This window comes from Caenorhabditis elegans, chromosome I, assembly GCF_000002985.6.
Source record: "Caenorhabditis elegans chromosome I".
Taxonomy (NCBI): domain Eukaryota; kingdom Metazoa; phylum Nematoda; class Chromadorea; order Rhabditida; family Rhabditidae; genus Caenorhabditis; species Caenorhabditis elegans.
This window is the reverse complement of record NC_003279.8, coordinates 9,581,780-9,602,432: the sequence shown is the minus strand read 5'-3', so window position 1 is coordinate 9,602,432 and position 20,653 is coordinate 9,581,780. Positions and strand designations below refer to the sequence as shown.

The 20,653-nt window shown below is 35.5% G+C and overlaps 11 protein-coding genes and 1 non-coding gene across 12 annotated transcripts; 9 read left to right on the top strand and 3 right to left on the bottom strand.

Moving 5' to 3' along the window:
* Positions 1 to 1,417: 1,417 nt before the first annotated feature.
* K07A1.20 (uncharacterized protein) lies at positions 1,418 to 1,988 on the top strand (the record flags this gene model as incomplete). Its single annotated transcript, NM_001264218.1, has 3 exons — positions 1,418 to 1,508; positions 1,640 to 1,747; positions 1,813 to 1,988. The coding sequence occupies 3 exons, from the start codon at positions 1,418 to 1,420 to the stop codon at positions 1,986 to 1,988; spliced, it is 375 nt and encodes a 124-aa protein (NP_001251147.1).
* Positions 1,989 to 4,069: 2,081 nt separating this feature from the next.
* cri-1 (Headcase middle domain-containing protein) lies at positions 4,070 to 7,157 on the top strand (the record flags this gene model as incomplete). The annotated part of the gene is made up of 6 exons (NM_001392844.1): positions 4,070 to 4,313; positions 5,236 to 5,345; positions 5,391 to 5,648; positions 5,953 to 6,172; positions 6,390 to 6,478; positions 6,645 to 7,157. 6 exons carry the CDS (start codon positions 4,070 to 4,072, stop codon positions 6,762 to 6,764), a joined length of 1,041 nt encoding a protein of 346 aa, NP_001379194.1. The 3' UTR covers positions 6,765 to 7,157.
* Positions 4,188 to 4,319, bottom strand: K07A1.18. Its single transcript, NR_050416.1, has one exon. It is a non-coding gene; the product is annotated as an Unclassified non-coding RNA K07A1.18 (non-coding RNA).
* Positions 7,158 to 9,329: 2,172 nt separating the features above from the next.
* Positions 9,330 to 10,494, top strand: K07A1.6 (TIL domain-containing protein). The gene is made up of 5 exons (NM_060145.5): positions 9,330 to 9,378; positions 9,427 to 9,505; positions 10,035 to 10,123; positions 10,168 to 10,239; positions 10,318 to 10,494. The coding sequence occupies exons 1-5, from the start codon at positions 9,361 to 9,363 to the stop codon at positions 10,360 to 10,362; spliced, it is 303 nt and encodes a 100-aa protein (NP_492546.1). The 5' UTR covers positions 9,330 to 9,360; the 3' UTR covers positions 10,363 to 10,494.
* A 113-nt stretch (positions 10,495 to 10,607) lies between these two features.
* K07A1.5 (Dauer Up-Regulated) lies at positions 10,608 to 11,927 on the bottom strand. Its single transcript, NM_060144.6, has 4 exons — positions 11,718 to 11,927; positions 11,363 to 11,546; positions 10,790 to 11,313; positions 10,608 to 10,742 (listed from the first exon to the last, which is right to left on the bottom strand). The coding sequence occupies exons 1-4, from the start codon at positions 11,808 to 11,810 to the stop codon at positions 10,653 to 10,655; spliced, it is 891 nt and encodes a 296-aa protein (NP_492545.1). The 5' UTR covers positions 11,811 to 11,927; the 3' UTR covers positions 10,608 to 10,652.
* Positions 11,928 to 12,501: 574 nt separating this feature from the next.
* K07A1.4 (TransThyretin-Related family domain) lies at positions 12,502 to 13,149 on the top strand. Its single transcript, NM_001375129.1, has 3 exons — positions 12,502 to 12,670; positions 12,729 to 12,837; positions 12,884 to 13,149. The coding sequence occupies exons 1-3, from the start codon at positions 12,519 to 12,521 to the stop codon at positions 13,064 to 13,066; spliced, it is 444 nt and encodes a 147-aa protein (NP_001361853.1). The 5' UTR covers positions 12,502 to 12,518; the 3' UTR covers positions 13,067 to 13,149.
* Positions 13,150 to 13,188: 39 nt separating this feature from the next.
* K07A1.21 (TransThyretin-Related family domain) lies at positions 13,189 to 13,771 on the top strand. Its single transcript, NM_001375127.1, has 2 exons — positions 13,189 to 13,482; positions 13,531 to 13,771. The coding sequence occupies exons 1-2, from the start codon at positions 13,219 to 13,221 to the stop codon at positions 13,711 to 13,713; spliced, it is 447 nt and encodes a 148-aa protein (NP_001362177.1). The 5' UTR covers positions 13,189 to 13,218; the 3' UTR covers positions 13,714 to 13,771.
* Positions 13,772 to 14,279: 508 nt separating this feature from the next.
* Positions 14,280 to 15,285, top strand: K07A1.3 (Actin maturation protease). Its single transcript, NM_060142.6, has 5 exons — positions 14,280 to 14,488; positions 14,529 to 14,647; positions 14,691 to 14,875; positions 14,920 to 15,023; positions 15,072 to 15,285. Exons 1-5 carry the CDS (start codon positions 14,355 to 14,357, stop codon positions 15,226 to 15,228), a joined length of 699 nt encoding a protein of 232 aa, NP_492543.2. The 5' UTR covers positions 14,280 to 14,354; the 3' UTR covers positions 15,229 to 15,285.
* Positions 15,230 to 17,016, bottom strand: dut-1 (dUTP diphosphatase). The gene is made up of 6 exons (NM_001026382.7): positions 16,632 to 17,016; positions 16,464 to 16,585; positions 16,072 to 16,417; positions 15,901 to 16,022; positions 15,488 to 15,854; positions 15,230 to 15,436 (listed from the first exon to the last, which is right to left on the bottom strand). The coding sequence occupies exons 1-6, from the start codon at positions 17,010 to 17,012 to the stop codon at positions 15,299 to 15,301; spliced, it is 1,476 nt and encodes a 491-aa protein (NP_001021553.1). The 5' UTR covers positions 17,013 to 17,016; the 3' UTR covers positions 15,230 to 15,298.
* A 681-nt stretch (positions 17,017 to 17,697) lies between these two features.
* Positions 17,698 to 18,564, top strand: K07A1.13 (uncharacterized protein). Its single transcript, NM_060140.6, has 5 exons — positions 17,698 to 17,800; positions 17,856 to 17,942; positions 17,991 to 18,120; positions 18,170 to 18,259; positions 18,332 to 18,564. The coding sequence occupies exons 1-5, from the start codon at positions 17,702 to 17,704 to the stop codon at positions 18,454 to 18,456; spliced, it is 531 nt and encodes a 176-aa protein (NP_492541.1). The 5' UTR covers positions 17,698 to 17,701; the 3' UTR covers positions 18,457 to 18,564.
* A 335-nt stretch (positions 18,565 to 18,899) lies between these two features.
* K07A1.1 (uncharacterized protein) lies at positions 18,900 to 19,752 on the top strand. The gene is made up of 4 exons (NM_060139.6): positions 18,900 to 19,196; positions 19,241 to 19,370; positions 19,421 to 19,510; positions 19,561 to 19,752. The coding sequence occupies exons 1-4, from the start codon at positions 18,972 to 18,974 to the stop codon at positions 19,665 to 19,667; spliced, it is 552 nt and encodes a 183-aa protein (NP_492540.2). The 5' UTR covers positions 18,900 to 18,971; the 3' UTR covers positions 19,668 to 19,752.
* Positions 19,753 to 19,849: 97 nt separating this feature from the next.
* On the top strand, positions 19,850 to 20,647 carry K07A1.17 (uncharacterized protein). The gene is made up of 4 exons (NM_001083136.5): positions 19,850 to 19,970; positions 20,022 to 20,222; positions 20,265 to 20,397; positions 20,446 to 20,647. The coding sequence occupies exons 1-4, from the start codon at positions 19,854 to 19,856 to the stop codon at positions 20,550 to 20,552; spliced, it is 558 nt and encodes a 185-aa protein (NP_001076605.1). The 5' UTR covers positions 19,850 to 19,853; the 3' UTR covers positions 20,553 to 20,647.
* Positions 20,648 to 20,653: the final 6 nt, after the last annotated feature.

The following is a 20,653-nucleotide window of genomic DNA, read 5'->3' as shown; positions in this document are numbered from 1 at the left end:
CTATCATTATCTGCTTTCTCGTAACTCGATGACTTATCTCTCATACTCCGTCACTGACTGAAAACCCCCAGTCAATACGGCTGCCAGTTTAGGTTTTTGTCAAAATTCATTAAAATAAATGCCATAAATCGGCCAGCTACGTATGGAAAAGATTAACCACGCCTACAATGCTGGGATCGTCTTCCAAACTTTGCAACTAGGGCATGGTATTCTTTTGCTATTTTTGGATAGAGTAAGTTAAAATTTGAATTATCCAGGTACAGTTTTTAGGCCAACGTACAATTCTTCCTATTTCATTAAGATAATTCACTTTTATGAATCTAAAATTGATATTATATGAATGTGGAAAAATGTTTGTTACATCAAAAAATAGCAATTAATTTTGTTTAAGTGCTTGAAAAAGACCTCGAATAGTGCCACAGTGTTGCTGTTGGGCAAAAAAGTGCCGTTGCTTATTTTCGAATACATTTTTTTTTAAAAGTTTCAGAAAATCCCAAGTCTATAAAATCCCGTTTCCCTAGAATTGATTTTTCCAAAAATCAACATCATAATTTTCTTGAATTAGGACACTTCCACTTGATTCATTTTAAAGTACATATCTCTTCTTTTTCTTCTTTTTTTCTGCTCAATGACCGCTACATCTTCTCATGCTCATTTTTCTCTATCTGCGTCTCTTCGTCTTGTACGCACTCTGATTGGTTCTCCTCTACCCCTGTTAACATTTCTTCGAAACAACATTTTGTCCTGCACCTCTTTGGATATATTAATGTTTTAAAGTTTCATGTGATTAGAATCGAAAGATTAAAAAGTGTCCAAAAAATTTTATAAAAGATCAAATGAATCATTGACGTCATTCGAATCCCCCTAAACCTTAATCTTTATTCTCAAAATCTCGAAAATCCGTAGAAATACATTTTCAAAGATCATTTATTTTTCTGATATCAAACATTTTTTGACACATACTATCCACGTCATCAGAATTTGATTAACCTCATCTGATTATCTTAGGTGTTCTTACAGTTTTCTTTATTAAGAATAGGGGGTTTTTTCAGAATCTTCATCGGAGTGATTCAAGTTTTGTACACTTCAATATCGGGTATGTCTTTTTGAAATATCTTACAATTGTATGAAAAATCAATACTTTCAGAATTAAAATAAAATACATTTGAATACTCTCATGGAAAAATTAAGCATACTCTTGCCACAAATCTAGAATTCTCAAATGAAGACTGTAGTATAGTAACATTCTCTAAAAGTAGAGTAGATGTGCCATAATAAGTAATTCTCCGTGTTAAATTTTAAAACATTGGCTTTAAAATAAGGGTTTACGTTCTGAAAATTGAATGTGCATATGTACTATTTTTCTTTCTCGGAATTTCCTTGAAACATGTGTTTACAGACTGTTATAATCATCACAATGTTAATGGAATCACAATGTAGTGGAAATAATGGAGGACATCACCCACAACATCAGATGTATCCGTTTAGAGATCGAAAAAAATCATTTGGTGAGTTTTTTTTTTTAATATTTTGAATATGAAACTTTTCAAAAAGTGCTTTATCTCTCGGTGCATGCTCTCCTTCTCTATCCTTTTGAATGCTAATAGAAACAGTTTTTTCCACTTTCTTCCATTATTAGGTACACCACCTTCAACATCTTCTTCGTCATCATCATCATCATCTCCCGTCGGACGTCTTCCTGTATTTGCTCGATTCAATCATCCAGGAACTAGCTCCGTCATGTCAGGTATCTCTCATCGTCGTCTTCGTCGTTTTCTCTCACTTCATTCTTCAACTGCCACGTCATCTTAGAATCCGACTCATCGACTTGCTCAACACCGACACGATCTGGAGCAACGACACCAACTCAACAAAACTACAGCCGAATGACGACGACTGCTTATTTTCAGCCAAAACCTTCATCGTTTTCTCCAAATTATTACTACCGACATCCGAATCATCAGTACAATTTTCAATCAGGTTTTTAATTTTTTCAGATTATACTTTTTGTTTATAGGATAGAATTGACCCATTTGGCATCCTCTTAGTTTAGAGAGCACGTCCGAAAAATTATTGAAAAGAAACATTTTTTTGTCTTAAAATTTCTAACATTTTGTCACGTCATAAATGTATAGGGAAGCCCATTTAAAGTCGTACATGTTTTCGGAACACATGATTCAAGCCTTATAGATTTACTTGGATAAATCTTGCCGTGATGAAAAATTAATGATACCACTTGATTTGTGTACTGTTTCCAACTTTAACTTACCTTTTTTCCGAATTTTTGTAAACTCAGAAAATTTTGTAAATTCAGACAACGTTTCAACTCCAGAGATATCATCGTAAATCTACAAAAATAATGTCGTGAATTTACACATGACCCATTAAATCTACAGAAAATTTCGCAAATCTACAAGTGTTCCTTTTTTGAAAAATTGTACTTTTGGAAAAGTGACAATTTTTTTAGTTTCTGCCATTTATGTTTTGTCTGCTGAATTTTTCGCTGAGTTTTATATTCAAAAAATTATTTGTACTTAAACATTTTAGAGCTTCAAATTTCAATTTTAAAAGGCAGTTAAAGATTTTCTAAATTTTGAAATTAATTTTTGTTTCATTATGATATTCGGTAATTTTGAACTATTTTATACCGTTTTGAGTAAATTCTGACAGAATCACTAACACTACTACATCTTTAGATTTTGTACCATTTTACACCTTGTCTTTTCCCTGTACACTTCAGCAACAAACTGGTTCGATACTTCAAAACAAGTAATTTTCAAATGTTTTTGTTGATGTATGGAGGATCTTTCACTTCTATAGGGTGTTCGCGGATGCAAATGCGGACGCGAACACCAACAATAAACAAGTTTTTCTCTCTGTCCGGGTCTTCCCAGCTAACTATGCATTTACTTTCTGGTTAGAACACTTTTCTCTGCGTCTAATTTTTTTTGGAGAACTTTCTTTTTTGAAAAGGGGCACAGAGCTGACTCATTATTAATGCTCATCTGATGAGCTTTTTCTATGAAAGTCTAGAAGACACAGGGATTATGAATCATAGAGATGAAAATGAAAGTGAAGAAAAAATGTTTCTCTTCAGCAAATCGGGTAAATTCTTGTTGGCACCCGGGAATTTCTATTTCCAGAACTGGAAAAAAATGCTCGAAAAATTAACAAAAAAAAAAAGAATTTAAGTTGAAAAAATATGTATCTTACAGAGAAAATTTAAGGTTTAAAAATCTGAAAAATTGTGATTTTTCAATCGGAAGAAAACTACCAGATTTGTACATATGTGTTTTTTTTCAATCTTTTCGACTTTTTGGAATTTTCAGAAATTTTAAAATTTAAAATTCAAAAAATTATAAAAAATGAGAAAAAAATCTGAATTTTTTAAACCGGAAAACTAGATATTTATGAAAAATCACAATTTTTTGGAAATTTTTTGGAAATCTTGGTATTTTCAACTTTTAAAAAGAAAACACAACATTTTAAATGTCCAGCTATTTTACGATAATGAAAAAATTTTGATTCTCTTCCAAAAAAGCGACACTCTTATTGCAAATATCTTCTGACTCATAGTGTTTTTTCTGTGTTTTCCTTTTTCTGTCTGAGCCTAACGGTTTTTTTAAATTTTATTTCCTGGTGTGTTTTGCTCAGGGATGATTAATCGGACATTTTTCAAGTTTTACAATTAGTTGAAAAATATTTTTGAACAAACTTTTGAAAGTTACATTTTGAAATATGTTCAGAAAATCTAAAAATAGACGCTTCATCTATTACTTTTCATATCAACAAGTGCTATCTAAGACTTCCGTTCTCTCTCTAATCTGTCTAGACTAGTACAATTTCATGGCAGGCACACACAAATGTTTACATGTTTGTGGCCGTACCGCGTGGCGCCGCGCGGCACCCACCAATGGGAACGGCGCGGCACGTTCCGTTGTTTACGTAAATAAAAATATTCGCTGCATCTCTTCCATCTCTGAATTTCCAATGCACTCTCTCTCTTCTCCAAGTGACTCTTCTCTTGGTTCAACTTGATTTCTGTTTGGCCACCCTCACTCACCAATACATGTTCGTCTGCTTGGAACGGACGGGGTGGGCAGAGAGAAGCTTGCAGCACACCACTGTCTGGCCCGCCTCTTTCTCTGGGAATAGCAATAGAGGAACTGGGGGTAGAGGAGAAAAATACTGGGGGAGGCATGTTGTTGTGTTCGAAAGACCAGAACCCGACGACGACAACTACGATTCTCAGCTGATGCTTTTGAAACCGACTTTACTTGCAGCTGCAACAGCTGCCAATCAACAACAAAACTGTAAGAATGAAATAGAATGGTCATTTTAAAGTTTAAAATATTACTTAGAACCTACCGTAATCCTGAATTAAATCAAATGCCATATATCATTGTATTAAAGTTTCGCAGTTCTCCAACCGCTTTTTCTATTAGTCTTGCACCTAACTATTCTATTTTGATATCTCATTTCAAATATTTGACAACATTGCAACTGATCTAACTTTTCAGAAAGTAATTTCAAAGATCTTTCTGTGACATTCTAGAAGTCTAGTAAAATGAGTTATTAACATTATAATGAAATGAACACTTGTTATGTTAGATCTACTAATTGATAAGTCATAAGAGAGCGTTTCTTAATAAGTGCACACATTTTTTAAGTCCAAAAAGTTTTTCTTAAACTTTGCCAACCCGAAAATTATTTGGAAACTCCCTGACAAGGTTTGGAAGTTTCCTGGCAGCACCTTGCGAACTTGGGAAAAAGTTGCCGAAATTTGCGAAAAGTTGACTCTTTCTTACCAAAAATTTGAAACTTCTTAAAAAAATATTGACATATTTCCATCCAACTCTGGCAACTTCTTTGAAGCCTTTTTGCTATTTTTTAAAGAACAATAGGTTTTCAGGCTTTTTGCCAGAATTTTTTTTCTCTGATTTGTTGTAAATAGGCATTCAAAAGTTGCTCTCCTTCATTTCTATAATTTTCAAAGAACTGTTCTTACCCTAATTTTGTTTTTTCTCAATAACCAGGAAGTGAGGATTTTCAGCTATGACGTACCTTTTTAATTTTCTTGGAATCATTTTCCCACTCCAAAAAATTTGTGATTTTCGGGAAGTTACTTTCCAAGAGCAGCTCAATTGAATTTTGAATTAAATAATTTATGACGTGTCAAAGAAAACAATATCAAAATCGAATAGAACCACTTTATAAACTTCTTCAAAATCTCAGATGACTTCCGAAAACGATCGAATACGCTTATGTCAAATCGATCGGACAAACGATGGCCGAAAAGAGACATGGGACCACAATTCGAATTGAGATGTTGTATTGATCCAGAGGTTAGAAACATTCCGACACACACAGAAATTTAATTTTATTTCCAGATTCTACGAATTAATGTAGATCGTCAGTACTATTTTGAAGATGAGACAGTCCGAGTAAATGGAAGTGTATTTCATAAACGATCAGATTATAACAATTTGTTATCAGTAATACCAAGATCTAAATTCAATGGAATACATATCAAAATGGAAGATGATTGTCCGCAGGGAGGTGATGATGTTCGTTTGTGTCTGTTGAAGTCACTTGGAGCACATAATCTCAGAGCAATTCCATGCGTTCAATGCAAGGATGAGCTAAAGGTTCGTTCAATAAAAAAATCTTATTTTTATAATTGAAGATTCTGAGCAAATGTTATGTTGTTAAAAGTAAATTTTAAAGATTTTTGGAGAAAAAAGTTTGCTGAATTTTATAAAGGCCTTGTGTGATGCTGTTTAAAGGTAGAAAACTTTGAGATGACATTATGGAAAATTTGAAACTTTTTGGAATGTTTTGTTAAGATATTCGGTGGTGCTGGGTCATTATAGGTGTATTTAGACAAAATTCTCACTGGCGCTACTCCACCTTTAAAGAAAATCTAGTATAAATTTGTTATTCTTTATGTAGGTATACGACAAGTATCCACTGATTGACGGTGTCTTCTACATCTCACCAGTTTCTCAATTTGGACCAAAAACTGAAATTTCATTGGACGGACGTCGCTTCTACCTACAACAACTATGTGCAAGATGTCTCTGGTCTGATTGGTCATGTAAAAACTGTGGAAAAGATGAATGGTTTGATGGAAAATCATTTGTTTTGGGAACTCTCTACTATTATGATATTGGTAGGTTGTTTTTCTAGTAAAAGGAAATTATATAGTTGGTATTTGAGCAAAAAAAAAAACTTTGTTTTTCATAGAATGCTTCTAGTACGAATAATTAATTTTATCTAGGAAAAATATACCAGTAATCAACATTCGTTCATATTTTTAACAAAAAATTTTGTTTAAAACTTATCACAAGTACAGGTGTTAATCCAATACAATTTCATACAATTTTCAGTATCTTCCGGTCGCTGCTGTCCTGTTGTCTGTCAATCTTGCAGGCAATCTCTTGGAGTTCGTGATCAATTGGCAACTCAACTTGCTAATGTAAGAGCATTGAGAATAAATAGTACAAAACTTGCACAGCGCGCGACCCGTCCCCCTTTATCGCCCAGCTCCAGGAAAAAGTGATAGTGGTAGGGGCGAGTAAGGCCTGGACGAATTTGGAATGTCTAATTACAACAAATCAGAAAATTCAATTTTTAATTTTCAGGGAAATTACGCTACCATCAATGAACAAATGGCATGCCAATCGTGTGGAGTCTCAAATTTTCATCTAGTTCGTGATATCAAAACCTGCCACGTGGCACGTGGTCCCTCATTCTGCGAATAATCACATTTTGTTCCAGTTGTTCTACTGTATCAATTTCTCTCTCTCTCTCTCTTTCTCACTCACTCTCTACCTCTGAACCCATCGAAAACTCTTAGAATCTCTATCTTCCTTTCTAGACATCTCTATGTATGACTATAATTCTACCTCGTATTTGGAGCGTTCGTTACTCAATTTAATTGAATTGAATTTCATTGATATGCGACGAAAATATTATGAGCATATGATTTTATGCACAACTTTATTCCCCTCTGACTGCACTGCCAGGAAAAGGTCGTGGCTTAGAAAATGTCTCGTTTCCTAAGCCATGCGAATTTCTGATAGTACAGTAGACCCAACTATGCAATGTTCTACCTCAGCGGCTTCAATGGACCGCAAACCCATTCTTTCTTTTTTTTTCTTTTTTGCCTTGTTTTATTTTGATTCTTTTTACCCGTCAATTGTACCAAGTTGGAAATCCCATGAGCACACAATGGGATTTTTTTGACATTCAAACTATCTGTGAAAAATTATCCGATGATTTTTCAGGTTTGTGTCGTCGCAACTTATATGTTCTTTATTGTTTCTTCCTTGTTCCTATCCAAAATTGTCTATGTATATTTACATGTTTAGGAGAGAAATTGTTCACGATTCTGTGCACAAGTACATGTTCTTTATCTTTCCATAATTCAATATCTCGAACTACCTCATCTCCATTTATCCTTTCCTTTTCTTCTCTTTGTGCTTTTCCCCTAATTTGTAAATGGAAAATGGCCTAAAAACCTCTTGCACGGCCATGCGTCGATTTACGCAACTCGTGGGCTACTCCAGGATACGATTTTAATTTTTCGACTAAAATCCTCAATTTTGGACCATTTTCATCGATTCTTTTTGTATTTAACATTTGAGTTGGCAATTCACCATTCGAAAAATGGTCACAAATTGAACGTTTTTGGCAATAATTAAAAGACTCTTCTCGGGGAGTACATGGGCTGCATGAATTGAGGCATGATCGTCCTACCACTTTCAAATGCCAACGAAGTCCGTGATTGGAATGTTTTCAGCATATTCTGATTTCCCAATCACGATGGCAAGACAATTTTGAAACTATGAGCGTGAAATGTGATGCATTGAGTCCGTAACTTTTGCACCATATTCTACGCACAAATTCATTCGCTGTATTGAGAGCTCGAACCGTAATTTTAAATCTTCGTTTAGTTAATCCTACCCACTTCATAGTTGTTCTTTACTTTTCAAAATATTTAATATCTTTGTTCATAATCTTTCCATCCAAATTCCTCATTTTCTGTCCATCTTGTCACTTGGTTATAGACCGTATTATGGCTTTCAATGTCTTCAGCGACAACTTAAAATGGGATTTCCTTCGGAAATGTATCAGTTAGAATTCCACTTTCTTTGGAGATTTGTATGTATGTTCACATTCAATTATGTATTTTTTTATTTTTATTTCTCCCCCAATCCGTCAATTGTTTCGCATTTATAAATTGTGGTTGAGATGTAAGAAATAAACAAAAAAAAAACACAATATCTTCAACGATCAAGAATCAGAAAAATATTAACAAAAATGGATCAAAGCTGTGAAAGAAGAAAATAATTCAATTTCCAGCAAAAAAGCGTGTTAAATGTTTTCTAACTGAAAGTCTATGGTAGTTTTTCAACCCTGATCATAAATCTGGTTTTCATTTTTTCCTAAACTTCTAACTTCTTCTTTATTGCATTCTTTCTGCTTTCGAAGGCTTTCAAGATAAAATTTAAAGCATTTGATTACATCCAATGTTTTTTGAAATTATCGTATGCAAATTATCAACTTTTTCTGGGATTGTTTTAAAACACAAGTTAAGTCAAACTTTTCGAGTTTGAGCAAACTTTTCGAATAGATTTGATATGTAGGAATTTTCCGTATTTAGGTTAAGCAGTAGAACTTTCAAGCAAAAAAAATCTGGGAATTATGTTCAAAAAAGTACTAAATTGTTCCAAAAAAAGGTATTCACACTTTTCATAACTTTGAAGCTGCATGGGGATATGTTAACATTCTGAAAATTCTTATCGAATTTGACGGAAAATAGACTGAAATGAAAACTTGGAATCAAAACAGCTAGAAAATTTTTTAAAAAATTTGTTACTTTTGAATGCAACTTCATATCATGAACTTTTTCTTATTTTAACTACAACAATTTTTAAATTGGACGACAGGCATCACAAAAGGAACAGACGAACGTTTGAAATAGCTGGTACACTGTGATCAACTTTGAGGTTGGGAGTTTTTTGTAGGTTGATCGTCAACTTTTTCAGTTATTAGTAGTTTTGATTTAAATTTTCTTTTTTAAAACTCATTCATGCTTTCATGACAATATACACTACCTTTGTTTGCCCTTTTCCAACATCACCAAAAAAAGTTTTCGAAATGGTACAATAACAACATCGCCAAGGGTTTTTTGTTCTTTCAAAAATAATATATGGTAAAAAGAAATATAAAAAAATGAATTAAAAATGACGAATTCAATCAAATTTTCGTCCAATGTTTTGAGAAGATGAAACTATAAAAGAAGCGGCTCAAAGAGCAATATTCAGTTTTCCAGTTGTTTTATAACTTGCAGATATGCAGCTTATTTTACTGGTATGACAACATTGTACATCTGATTTATAAAAATAATAACATTTTCAGCTTGTTTCATTGCTCATGCTCATTGCTACATTCATCGAAGCGAGAGATTCTGATATTGATAAGAAATCCCTTAGAACTGGTAAGTTAGTATATTGTTTACAAGAAGGTCTTTTCCGTAAATAATTAATCTACGGTTTTCACGTTTTTTGACAATCTCAATGAGAATATGGGAAGATTATCCAAAATGGTCTCATCGCACAGGCTCCATTAGGACAGATCTTATAACTTCATCCATTTTTAGTATAAACGCGCTTTTCAAATTACTGTAGAAAATTTAAGCACACCACTCGATTTTTCTCTCTCGTCTTATCATGTTAGGTGGGGACGGAGCAAACTTTGCTAATTTCATTAACTTTTCTGAATTTGAAGTGGAATTTAGTTTAATAATAATCCAATATAACCGAACTGGAAAATTAAAATCTTTTCGAAATTTCCTTTGGTAAATTGCCAAAATTCCCAAAAATGATGTCTATGAATGAAAAAGGCTACAACAACTTTTAAACGGTTATACTGTTTCTTCATTCAAGAATTCCAGGAGTAGTTTTAACGATTTTTTTGATAAACCTTTATTAAAAATCAATACTCCAAAGAAAACTTGTTTTTTTCAGAACGACTAGGTTTTTGTCCTCGTTACGAAACTTGGCGTAAATGTGGAAACGGATGTGAAAAGAGTTGTACTCATCCTAGACAACCACCAGTAAGTATTACGCTACTTGTCAATATTAAATTTCCAATTCATAGTTTTCCCAATGCAAACTTCCATGCATTCCATATTCATGTCGCTGTAATCCCGGATTTTATCGTGATAATCAGGTATTTTCATTTGATATTTAAAAGAACTCAAAACAATTAGAAAGTCTACAGAAAAAAATACTCAACGCTTTTTTTCAGGGAACTGGACGATGTGTTCGCTTACGTAGATGCAAGAAATGGTAGATTCCACTATTAATGGCCATTCAGAGTTCTGTTGCATTCCTAAACGCGATATTTACATTAACCAAATTTGATAAATGCTTTCAAAAATAGTTTAAATTGATCTTTATTTAGCTACCGCTCTTACTAAAAGAATAACATTGAAACTGGCAAGAGCCGAAACACTTTATCTGTATACTGGTTACTAATTAGAGGTAGCCGGGTACTTTACTGAAATATATTATTTAATTATGTGAAGACAACAACAGTTTAGGTGAATAAAATAATTCATTTGAAATGGCAGTACTTTTCTTTTATTTCTTCTTCTTATCTGCACCGAACACATCTCCACCAACAGCTGCCAATGTCTGGTAGTTTGGATCCATGGTTGCTGCCTTTTGACCCTAAAAACAATAAATAACAAAATATTGCACCGAGATTAGAAATATACCTTGTTATTCGGCTGAATTGGCTTCTTATCTCCACCTCCTCCTCCAGCTTTCTTATCAGCTCCGAATACATCTCCTCCAACTGCAGCCAGTGTCTGATAATTAGGATCCATCGTAGCAGCCTTCTTGTTTTTATCATTCGGTTGAATTGGTTTCTTGTCTCCTCCAGCAGCAGCAGGAGCCGCAGCAGGAGCACCTCCACCATCCTTCTTATCAAAAACATTATTATTCAATCCAGCCAATGTCTGATAATTCGGATCGTGAGTAGCTGCTTTTGCATTCTGATCAGCTGGAACAGCTGGACCTCCACCGCCTGCAGCTGGAGCAGCACCATCCTTCTTTCCAAATACGTTGTTATTCAATCCAGCCAATGTTTGATAGTTCGGGTCGTGGGTTGCTGCCATTCCGGGTTTTGCATTCGCTGGTGGAGCTGGTCCTCCTCCTCCGGCAGCTGGTGCTCCATCCTTCTTTTCGAAACAATCATTGCCAATTCCAGCAAGAGTTTGGTAGTTTGGATCGTGAGTTCCTGAAATAAACTAAATATCTTACTAATATCTTGTTTCTAAATAACTAACCAGCCATTGGAGGTTTTGGTGCTGCAGCAGCGGGGGCTGCCCCTTCCGCAGGAGCAGGAGCTGTAGGAGCTGCCGAACCAGCAGCAGAAGGTGTTCCGGCTTCAGATCCTTCCTTTCCTTCTGGAGTTTTCGCACCATTTCCTTTACTGCTCGAACTTGATTCACCTTCAGCCGGTCTGTTTTTCTGAAGAATATAATACTTTAAAGTAAGGCTTACATGCAGGCTTGCGTAATACTACTTTTATGTTACTACTCGGGCAGAAGGCAAGGCAAGTTGCACAGGCCTTGTAGGCACGTAGGTAGCCATGATTGTGCCTCAGTACAATACTAGAACACTAATCAGCTCAAAACTCACTTTTCCTCCACATCCCGGCAATAATATAATTGCTGCAAGAGATCCGGCCGTTGCCAAGTTCAAAGCAATTCCAATGATATCTTGAACGTCCATTGATAGCGTCGATAGTCGCAAACTTGCAGTTGACAAGCTCTTTATTGAGTGTTCAAATCAGGAAATGAATATTATCACACTTGAACGACGAATCGAAAAGTGGACAATGTTGGGAATAAATTATTTTTTGAAGAAAACTGGTAAAAATATTCAAAAAGATCTTTTGAAAAGATAAGGTTTTTTGTGAAGCGTTTCACGTATAATAAGAATAGTGCTTGTTTAAATTATTAAATTAAATAAACTACCTCTCAAAGACATGGAACGAGATCTCATCCGATCGAGGCGTGTCGGAGGCGCCCTTCTCCCGCCTTTATCGTTATACATATAATTCGTCGTCATGTTGTTGCTGTGATCAGCACTAGACTGTAACCACGGAAGAAATTTTAGGTTTTGGAATTTCAGAACAACTTATGGTCATATAAATTTCAAAAAAATCAAAAGATATATTTTTTTCCGAGAGAAAAATTAAATGGAGGAACTTGTTACCAGATCACAAGAACTACTGGTCACGATTTTCCCTTTTCTGAAAATGAACTTATGACTACTGTATTCCAATTGTTTTTGATTACCGATTGTCGGCCATTGGACGTTACAACAACGATGGTACTTTCTATTGCTTTCTATCATAAGTTGTCATAAACGTGACATTCCAAAATATCAGAAAACACTATAAACACTTTTTTAAAAAATCAATTTTTTCTTTGAAAAATGCATAGATCTGTGATTTTTCTTCTCACCAACGTTGTTTTATGCATCGCATCTGTGGACCGATTCCTTTTTGATGTTTCATTGACCTGTCATCTTCATCATATTGGAAGATATTCGTATAAAATTCAATTTGTTGAATCGGATTTTTGGGTGTAAGCTCAATTTTTTCGTTTTTTGTTGCACTTCCTTTAAAATTTTGAAAGTTTTCAGACTTAACAAAGATGATATAATCACTCCACCGAAATTCGGAGAAGCTCTTCCAGGAAGTCATAATTTTACAATGTTTGGAAAACAAGAAGGAGATGAGATCACTTCGGAGGTTTTTTTTTAATTCTGAATAAAAACCAAATTTGAAATTATTCCAGGGTTACGATGTGAGAATGCTCCTTACTCATAATTGTAATGGAAATAGGGAAGATATTGGTGCCTACATGTATGTTAAGCCACTTTGTCCAATTGGTACTGGCTTGTGTCATTTCAAAATTTCAAGAGATATCACGGATATGAGAGGAAAAGTTACGATGTATGCAAATCTGGTAGATGATTAAAGAAAACCAAATCGCGCTCTTCGTTTTTGAACTACACTATTCCGAATATTAATTACTTTACAAAAATAAATGATTAACGTGAACTTTATTTTCTCATACGACTAGACTTTGGATTTCAAATTGAATTCAGTACACATAAGTCTTTCGAGAGAATGTATGGAACAACTGTATTTCTCCTCTTGACAACTGTGATCATCGTCGTTTCATCTGATGATAAGTTCATTTTCAACGTCTCCTTCACTTGTGGTTATCATCAGAGAGAAAGCTACAGCTACAATGTGCAGATCTTCGAGAGAGATCATTGGCCACTAAACGGCAACGACGCTATTACAAGCCAAAAAATTGGAAAAGCCCATCCAGGATTATCTCGATTCACAATGGAAGGATGGCAACGTTCGGATGAGCAGTTCTCGAAGGTTTGTAAAAAAAAAGCATGTTTTCGAATTTTAAAACACTTTTTGCAGGGATATGAACCGATAATACGCTTGTACCATGACTGTACCGAGTACAAACGTGAAGCTGAAGTCACCCTGAACATTACACCGAGCTGTGAATTTGGAAAAGGTGTCTGCCACTATAACATTTCCAAAGACATCAAGGATTTGGCTGGAGAATTCCCGTATAAAGCAACTTTGACTTATGAATAGATGGGTTTCATAATGGTTTTCATTGTTTTGTAGAAATAAAAATTTTTAAAGAACTGGGAAACATTTTGAAGTCTTTTTTCAAAGCAATTTGGGTTGTATTAAATATATTCAAAAGACAATGGAATTTATTTTTTTTAGCGAGTTTCAATAGTAAACGTTGGCTGATTTCGGTATTTTTCAAGCGATAATCCTCACCACGAACAAATATTTTCAAAATCGTGACCAAGCAAAGAAAGGTGGGCCCCTTTAAGGAGTACAGTAACCCACTCATCGTTATTTTGCAATATGTTGAAATTTTTCGATTTTCCTGCGTTTTTCAGATTATTTTAAAACATATTTTTGTTTGGAGAGTTTGAGCACATGTACATTGATAGCCTTACAGCGAAATATAATTAATAATTCAGGACGTTTTTATAAATACATGAATATTTTAATAGTATTTTCGAAATTTTAGCTCAATTTTACAATTTCCATTTTGATATCGCTTTCGAAAGTGTTTTGTTACTCGAAAAAAAATGAAACGCAAATCTTTTCATGAAAAAAACAATGGACTAGTTTTTCCTCGGTCGCCCTGAGCAATGAACAAAAGGGACCACATGTAGATATACAATATCTAGTATCGATTTATGCTGTAGTTTAGAATGGACAATGCATTCGACTTTCAATCACTTCCTATGATCACACAAATACGATTGACAAGCTTCACGGGAGAATTTGGAGGACAAGTTTGTTTAAATACAAATAAAATCACTCCAAGGCAGCAGAAAGGGCCAACGTAAATATTATAAGTGATTTTGAACTATGAAAGTATTCAGGTGCGGCCTTGTAGCCATATCTATGTGCTTGGAACATTTCGGGATCAAAACTAATCCCGAGACAATACTCGAAAAAGCCAAAGAGATGGGTTTCACGAAACAAGGAGAAATGTACTCTGGTGAGTTATAATTTAAAGAGTTCAATTGATTATCCATATTCAGCTGAATCACTGGCTTCTCTCACAAATGAATTCCTGCCAAATTCTTCCAAAATTCGAAAAATGCCTTCCCCAAAAGAATTTACTCAATCCATTTGTGATGGGAAACAGATGTTGATTGCATACGATTGTGGTCCCAATTATCAGCCCGTTTATGTGAGAGGACACTCTGCTCATTGGTTGCTCGCTGTAGGTACATTAATTGATTCTCTCAACTGAAAATATTCACTCAGTGTGGATTCGTAAAAAAGCAAGAAGTGGACGGGTTTGTCGAGACGAGGGAGACGGTGGCTGAAACCGACGAAATTGCGATCATTGGTTATCAAGGAAAAAGCACGTATGACATATTTGACTTCCTTGTCGGCTTCAATTTCTTCTTGTTCAGAAATCTCAATGTATTTCCTTTCAACGAAGTCGTCGCCAGCAATGCTCAACTTTTGGAAGCCGGTTTGAAACGAGATCCGAGTGAATATATAATTCCCGACCCACATAATCTATCTGAAATTAGAAATTGCGTAGTTGAAGTTTGTATAAACAATTGAGTGACATGATTTTATATGCAACATAAGATAAATTAGAGATCATAAATAGTACAATAATGTATTGTTAGTTTTAAAGGGTTATATACTGCCCCGTGGATCCAAATCCTCCAGCTCCACGCTCGGTGACTTCAAGGCTCTCCACTTTTGAGTAAGTACAGAGTGCAATTTGTTCGCAGACCAGCTGTGCAATTCGATCTCCTTTCTTGACCTGCAAAGAAATCATACAATTATCGAAATTGTTTTTTACAGTTTCCGATACCTCAAAGTCATTTTCGCCGAAATTGAAAAGAAGAACTTTGACCTCTCCACGATAGTCGCTATCGATGACACCTGCTCCAACATCGATGAAATGCTTGGCAGCCAGTCCAGATCGAGGAGCAACTCTTCCATAGTATCCGATTGGCAATGCCATTTGAATTCCCGTCGAGACACACAACTTCCCACGGGCTGGAACTGTGACATCTTCAGCGCTGTACAAATCAGCTCCAGCAGCTTCGGCTGATCCATACGTTGGCATCTGAGCGTTATCGTTGCTCTTTGTGATTTGGATTGTTACCGATGTGGCAGAGGTTTTAATTTGTTCAGTTTTAGATTTTTTCAAAGCTGGTTCCGCTTCCATCGTATTTCTGAAAAGATAAATATGAGTATTCAAAGGCGAAAATTTAAACGAACTGTCCAGTCGATCCAAAGCCACCAGCTCCACGGTCTGTATTCTCCAATTCACTTGCGGCTTCGTAGACACAGTGACCGATCTTCTCACAAATCAACTGAGCGATTCGATCTCCTTTTTTGACCTGAAGAATAAAATAAAGATTATTTTGAATGACAAAAATATAATGTCACCTCAAAGGCATTGTCAGTGAAGTTGAAAAGGAGAACCTTGACCTCGCCACGGTAATCACTATCAATGACACCAGCTCCAACATCGATGAAGTGTTTGGCAGCAAGTCCAGATCGAGGAGCAACTCTTCCATAGTATCCGAATGGCAATTCCATTTGGATTCCTGTCGAAACACAACATTTACCATGTGCTGGAACAGTTATGTCTTCAGCGCTGTACAAGTCGGCTCCAGCTGCTTCTTCAGACCCATATGTCGGTGTTTGAGCATTCTCGTTGAGCTGAGTGAAGCGAACAGTAATTCGTTCCAAATTTGTTGCGGGGTTAGCCGTTTCGGAGTTCATTGTAGATCTGAAATTAACAGGTTTGAGGAAAATTGAAAATTAATATTGCTTACTCTCCAGTTGAGCCGAATCCACCAGCTCCACGATTCGTGGATGGCAAACTCTTAACCTCTTCGTATGTTCCGTTTCCAATCTGCTCACAAATCAATTTAGCAATTCGATCGCCCGTTTTCACCTTAAATATTAAAATATTACTATGAATTCTCAAATTAGAATGACACCTCAAAAGCTGTGGTGTTGAAATTGAAGAGTAGAACTTTGACTTCACCGCGATAATCACTGTCGATAACGCCAGCCCCAACATCAATGAAGTGTTTGGCAGCAAGACCCGATCGTGGCGCAACTCTTCCGTAGTATCCAATTGGAAGTTCAATTTGAAGTCCTGTTGAAACACACAGTTTTCCATTAGCCGGAACAACCACATCTTCAGCGCTGTACAAATCGGCTCCGGCAGATGAAATTGAACCATACGTTGGCTTTTGAGCATCACCAACCATCTCGGTGAATCGAATTGTTATATGAGACGTTGATTCAGCTTGCATTTCCATTTTTGATGGCTCGGTGACGGTTTGGACGCAGGGAGCAGCAACGGTAAGAGTCATCTTCCTCAAAAAAGTAAAAGTTGGGAGATATAATCGAGGTTTGAAGAGAAAATGAGAGAAGGACATCAATTGAACTTCAGAACAACGCAAAGAAAAATCAGAGTTTGGCGCGCTCGTATTCAATTTCAAATTACTATTTTCGCGCGCTTGAAAGTTTCAGCGGGGCGCATTTTTGCATCATTGTTTGTGGTCAAATGTAGGCTGTTATTCGAAATGAAAGAAAAAGTAAATATTGAAGGAAAACACTACCGAATGTCTAGAATTAAATTGATATAGAACAACTGAGTGAGAAAATTAGACGACGGGCATCTGTAAATTCTAGTGGTTTCATTCTCGTATCTCAGAAATGTACAGTATTGTTGTCACATCTCAGAATTATTTAATAGTAAGTAAAACTGTAATTCGATCAAACATTGTTCTGAAAATATTCTCATTCTGATCAAGAATCAGTTCCAACAAGGCACTTCAATATTCCCAGAGAAATTGCATACCATTATGAATTTTGTAAAAATCGTGGAAGTGACACATTTGATCAAATTCATTTTTACATCCATCTCGTGATATGATTTCAAATTGATATTTGTTGTTGCTGCATAGAACATTCTACAGGCACAAAGCTCCGCCTATCTCCCCTCAATGTTCCTTTGTTCACTCTGAACACATAGATTTCAAAGTTTTCTTCTCACAAAATGCCGTCGCAAACAATTTTTCCTAAGAGAACGAGAAGAAATAGAACCATACAATCTTTGAACAGACTCCCCGAGGATGATGGAGATCCAACAATTACAGTAAGTATTTTTAGTAGAGCTTTCGCTCGATATGAAATAACTCAAAACTTTTCAGGGAATCGCTATCATTTTGGGAATCGCTGAACTGATTGTCAGCTTCCTGTTCCTCATTTTCTCTCAAAACTACTATTTTTTTGCCCAAGTGAGCGATATTTATAAACATAAGTAATTATATTTTTCTGGTTAACAGCTTGGTCTTCAACTCTTCTTTATGGCCTTGGAATCTTACAGTTTATTTGTCGGATTTCTCGTTGTGGCCTATGCCGGAGCTTTCGAGATCATTATTCTTCTAGTTTTTTGTGGATTTGAGACTTTCAAACGTAAGCAAAAATCAATCCTATGAACTTCATAAAATCTTGATTATTACAGCTGAGAGATCCCTCATTCCAACCGCTTTTCCAGGAATCACTGAAACAGGCCGCCTTTGGATTATCATTGCCGGATATGCTTTGGTCTTTTGTTAGTTTAATTTGATTATTTGGAACCTTAAAACTGATTAGAAAAGACAAACGCATTGAATATAATTTCTAGGGTGCGGATTACGTCTTATTTGGACTCGTCGAGCAATGCATTACATCTACATGGCAAGATACGAGAAACGAAGAAATGATGCGCTTATAGCACAAATGACAGCAGAGGGATTTGTACAAGTTTGAAGTTCAACAAATTATCTAGAATTGATTAATATTTTGCATTTGTATTTTTCGTTTCGTATTTATTGGAATAATTGGTTCTTAATAGTTAAATAAAAAGTATTGAATCGCATCGCGTAAAAAAAGTTAAAATTAAAGTACTTAAGAATCGAAACATCGAAATTTGCAAATTAATTTGTGATGGAAGCTATAAATATGTTGCTAGAGACCAATGAAATAACAGAAAGATATGTGCAACTTATTTTTAAAATCTAAACTTTTCTCAATGAAAAAAAACACGTTTAAAATCTGAAACTTGCAATGAAAAACCAGAAAGAAAGCGGAAAAGAAAAAAGGGCAAGCAGAAATATAAAACAAATTTGAAGGCAAATACCGTATAAATTTTTGTCGTGGCGAGACCCGCTTGCTCTACATCTCCGTGTGCCTTAAAAATTCGAATGTTTTTTACTTTTTTTCCAAAGCAACTCGCTTGATTTCTTTCTTTTTACTTTCGTTTTAGCCACTTTTCAGGTAAACCCATGAGAAAAGGAAAGTTTTTGATCGTCAACGAATCAATCGAAGAGTGCGTCGACCGCAAACTACAAGTCTCGACGGAAAACTGTGATGTTTTCCCAGCTCTTGTTTATATTCCAAAATTCACCAAAAAAATGGAGAAAGGAATGTTTTGCGTACTGACTATTATGGCACAAATTTTAATTTACGGTGTCATGGGATACTTTTTCAAAGTTGGATACCTTGGTTTGGTAGGTGAACGTCGTTCATTTCTGAATATCAAAAAAAAATTCAGATCGTTATTGAAGTCGCGTTCCTGTCGGTGTACGGAAAAGAACATGTCTGGTTGCTTCGTGTACAGATGATTTATCTTGTATTCCAACTTGTTTTCTCGACTCTGATCACTTTCATCGCATTCCTACCGGGTAGCTTTTATTTTCTGTTTTTTTTTAAATATTAAAGTAAACTTTTGAAGATGCATCTGGAACCCGCCAAGACTTTTCGTTGATCATCCCATCGCTCGACAGAGGAACGATGGCACTGTTTGGCTTAACCTTCGGGTTATGTGAGGAACTTCTTTCGAGTTTATATTTTTGTTCATGTATCGGTTTTCAGTCACTTGCCTTCGTGTCATATTGGTTGCCAGCTATCACACTCACCTCTTCTATTTTAATCTTCGTGACAAGTTCAAGGATGGTAAAGTTATTCTGCAACCTGCTTAAGTTTTGAAACTCATTGTTTTTGTTGATGCTGTTACCTGTTGTGTTGTTATAATTTCCACCGTTAATAAAATTGTATCAAACGTTTTTGTTTTTTTTTCATATATTTTTTATTCGTAGAGTTCGATCCTCACTCGATAGTTATCTTCTGTTGACAAATTTTTGTATTTAAAGAACATTTCTAGAATCATGATGCGCGGTATGTTTCTGGTTTTCAATGAGCCATCTGATGGAAACATCGAAAAGAAGTTGGATGTGAGCTCGCAAAGATGCGATGTCTACCCAGCTCATGTCTACGTTCCCCAGGTAAATAATCAATACGACGTTTTAATATTTCAAAAATCAATTTAATTTTAGATGAACAAAAAAGCAAAATCGCTCTACTTGCTGCTCTGTATTCTCGATACACTCGTTCACATCGCCAGTATTGGTGGTAGAATCTTTCTGAAACCAGATCACTACGCCTTGTACATCTTTCCAGGAATCATGGAAGTATCATTCCTCGTTACATTCGCCACAAAATATATTCGATTCCTCCATCTTCAAATGATATATCTGGTAGATTTGCTCAGCTTTCAATAAAATCCTTTTCATTTCCAGTTCGCTCACACGATTCTCTCTTTCATTTTCCTGTTTGCCAATATCGTTCCCAATGGAAAAGAATCATTGCTTGTTGAGTTCGAGCTTCCTTCTCTCAACTCGAACACTTTGATTGAGTCTGTACTGGCCATTTGTAAGAGGATAACCGCAATTTTCTATTGTTAATTTGAAATATTTACAGTCTCGTTCATCCGTATGCTTCTCGTCATCACATACCATCAGCATGTTTACTATGGCGAGCTCAGACAGAAATTCAATCAGGGAAAAGTGATCATGCAACCTCAGTAGTGTTACAAACGCAATGATAATGTCATAATGATCTCCACGCCTCCTTGTTTATTTTGTTTTGATCTTGTTTTTTATCGTATGAAGCTTGTTCTATTAATTTA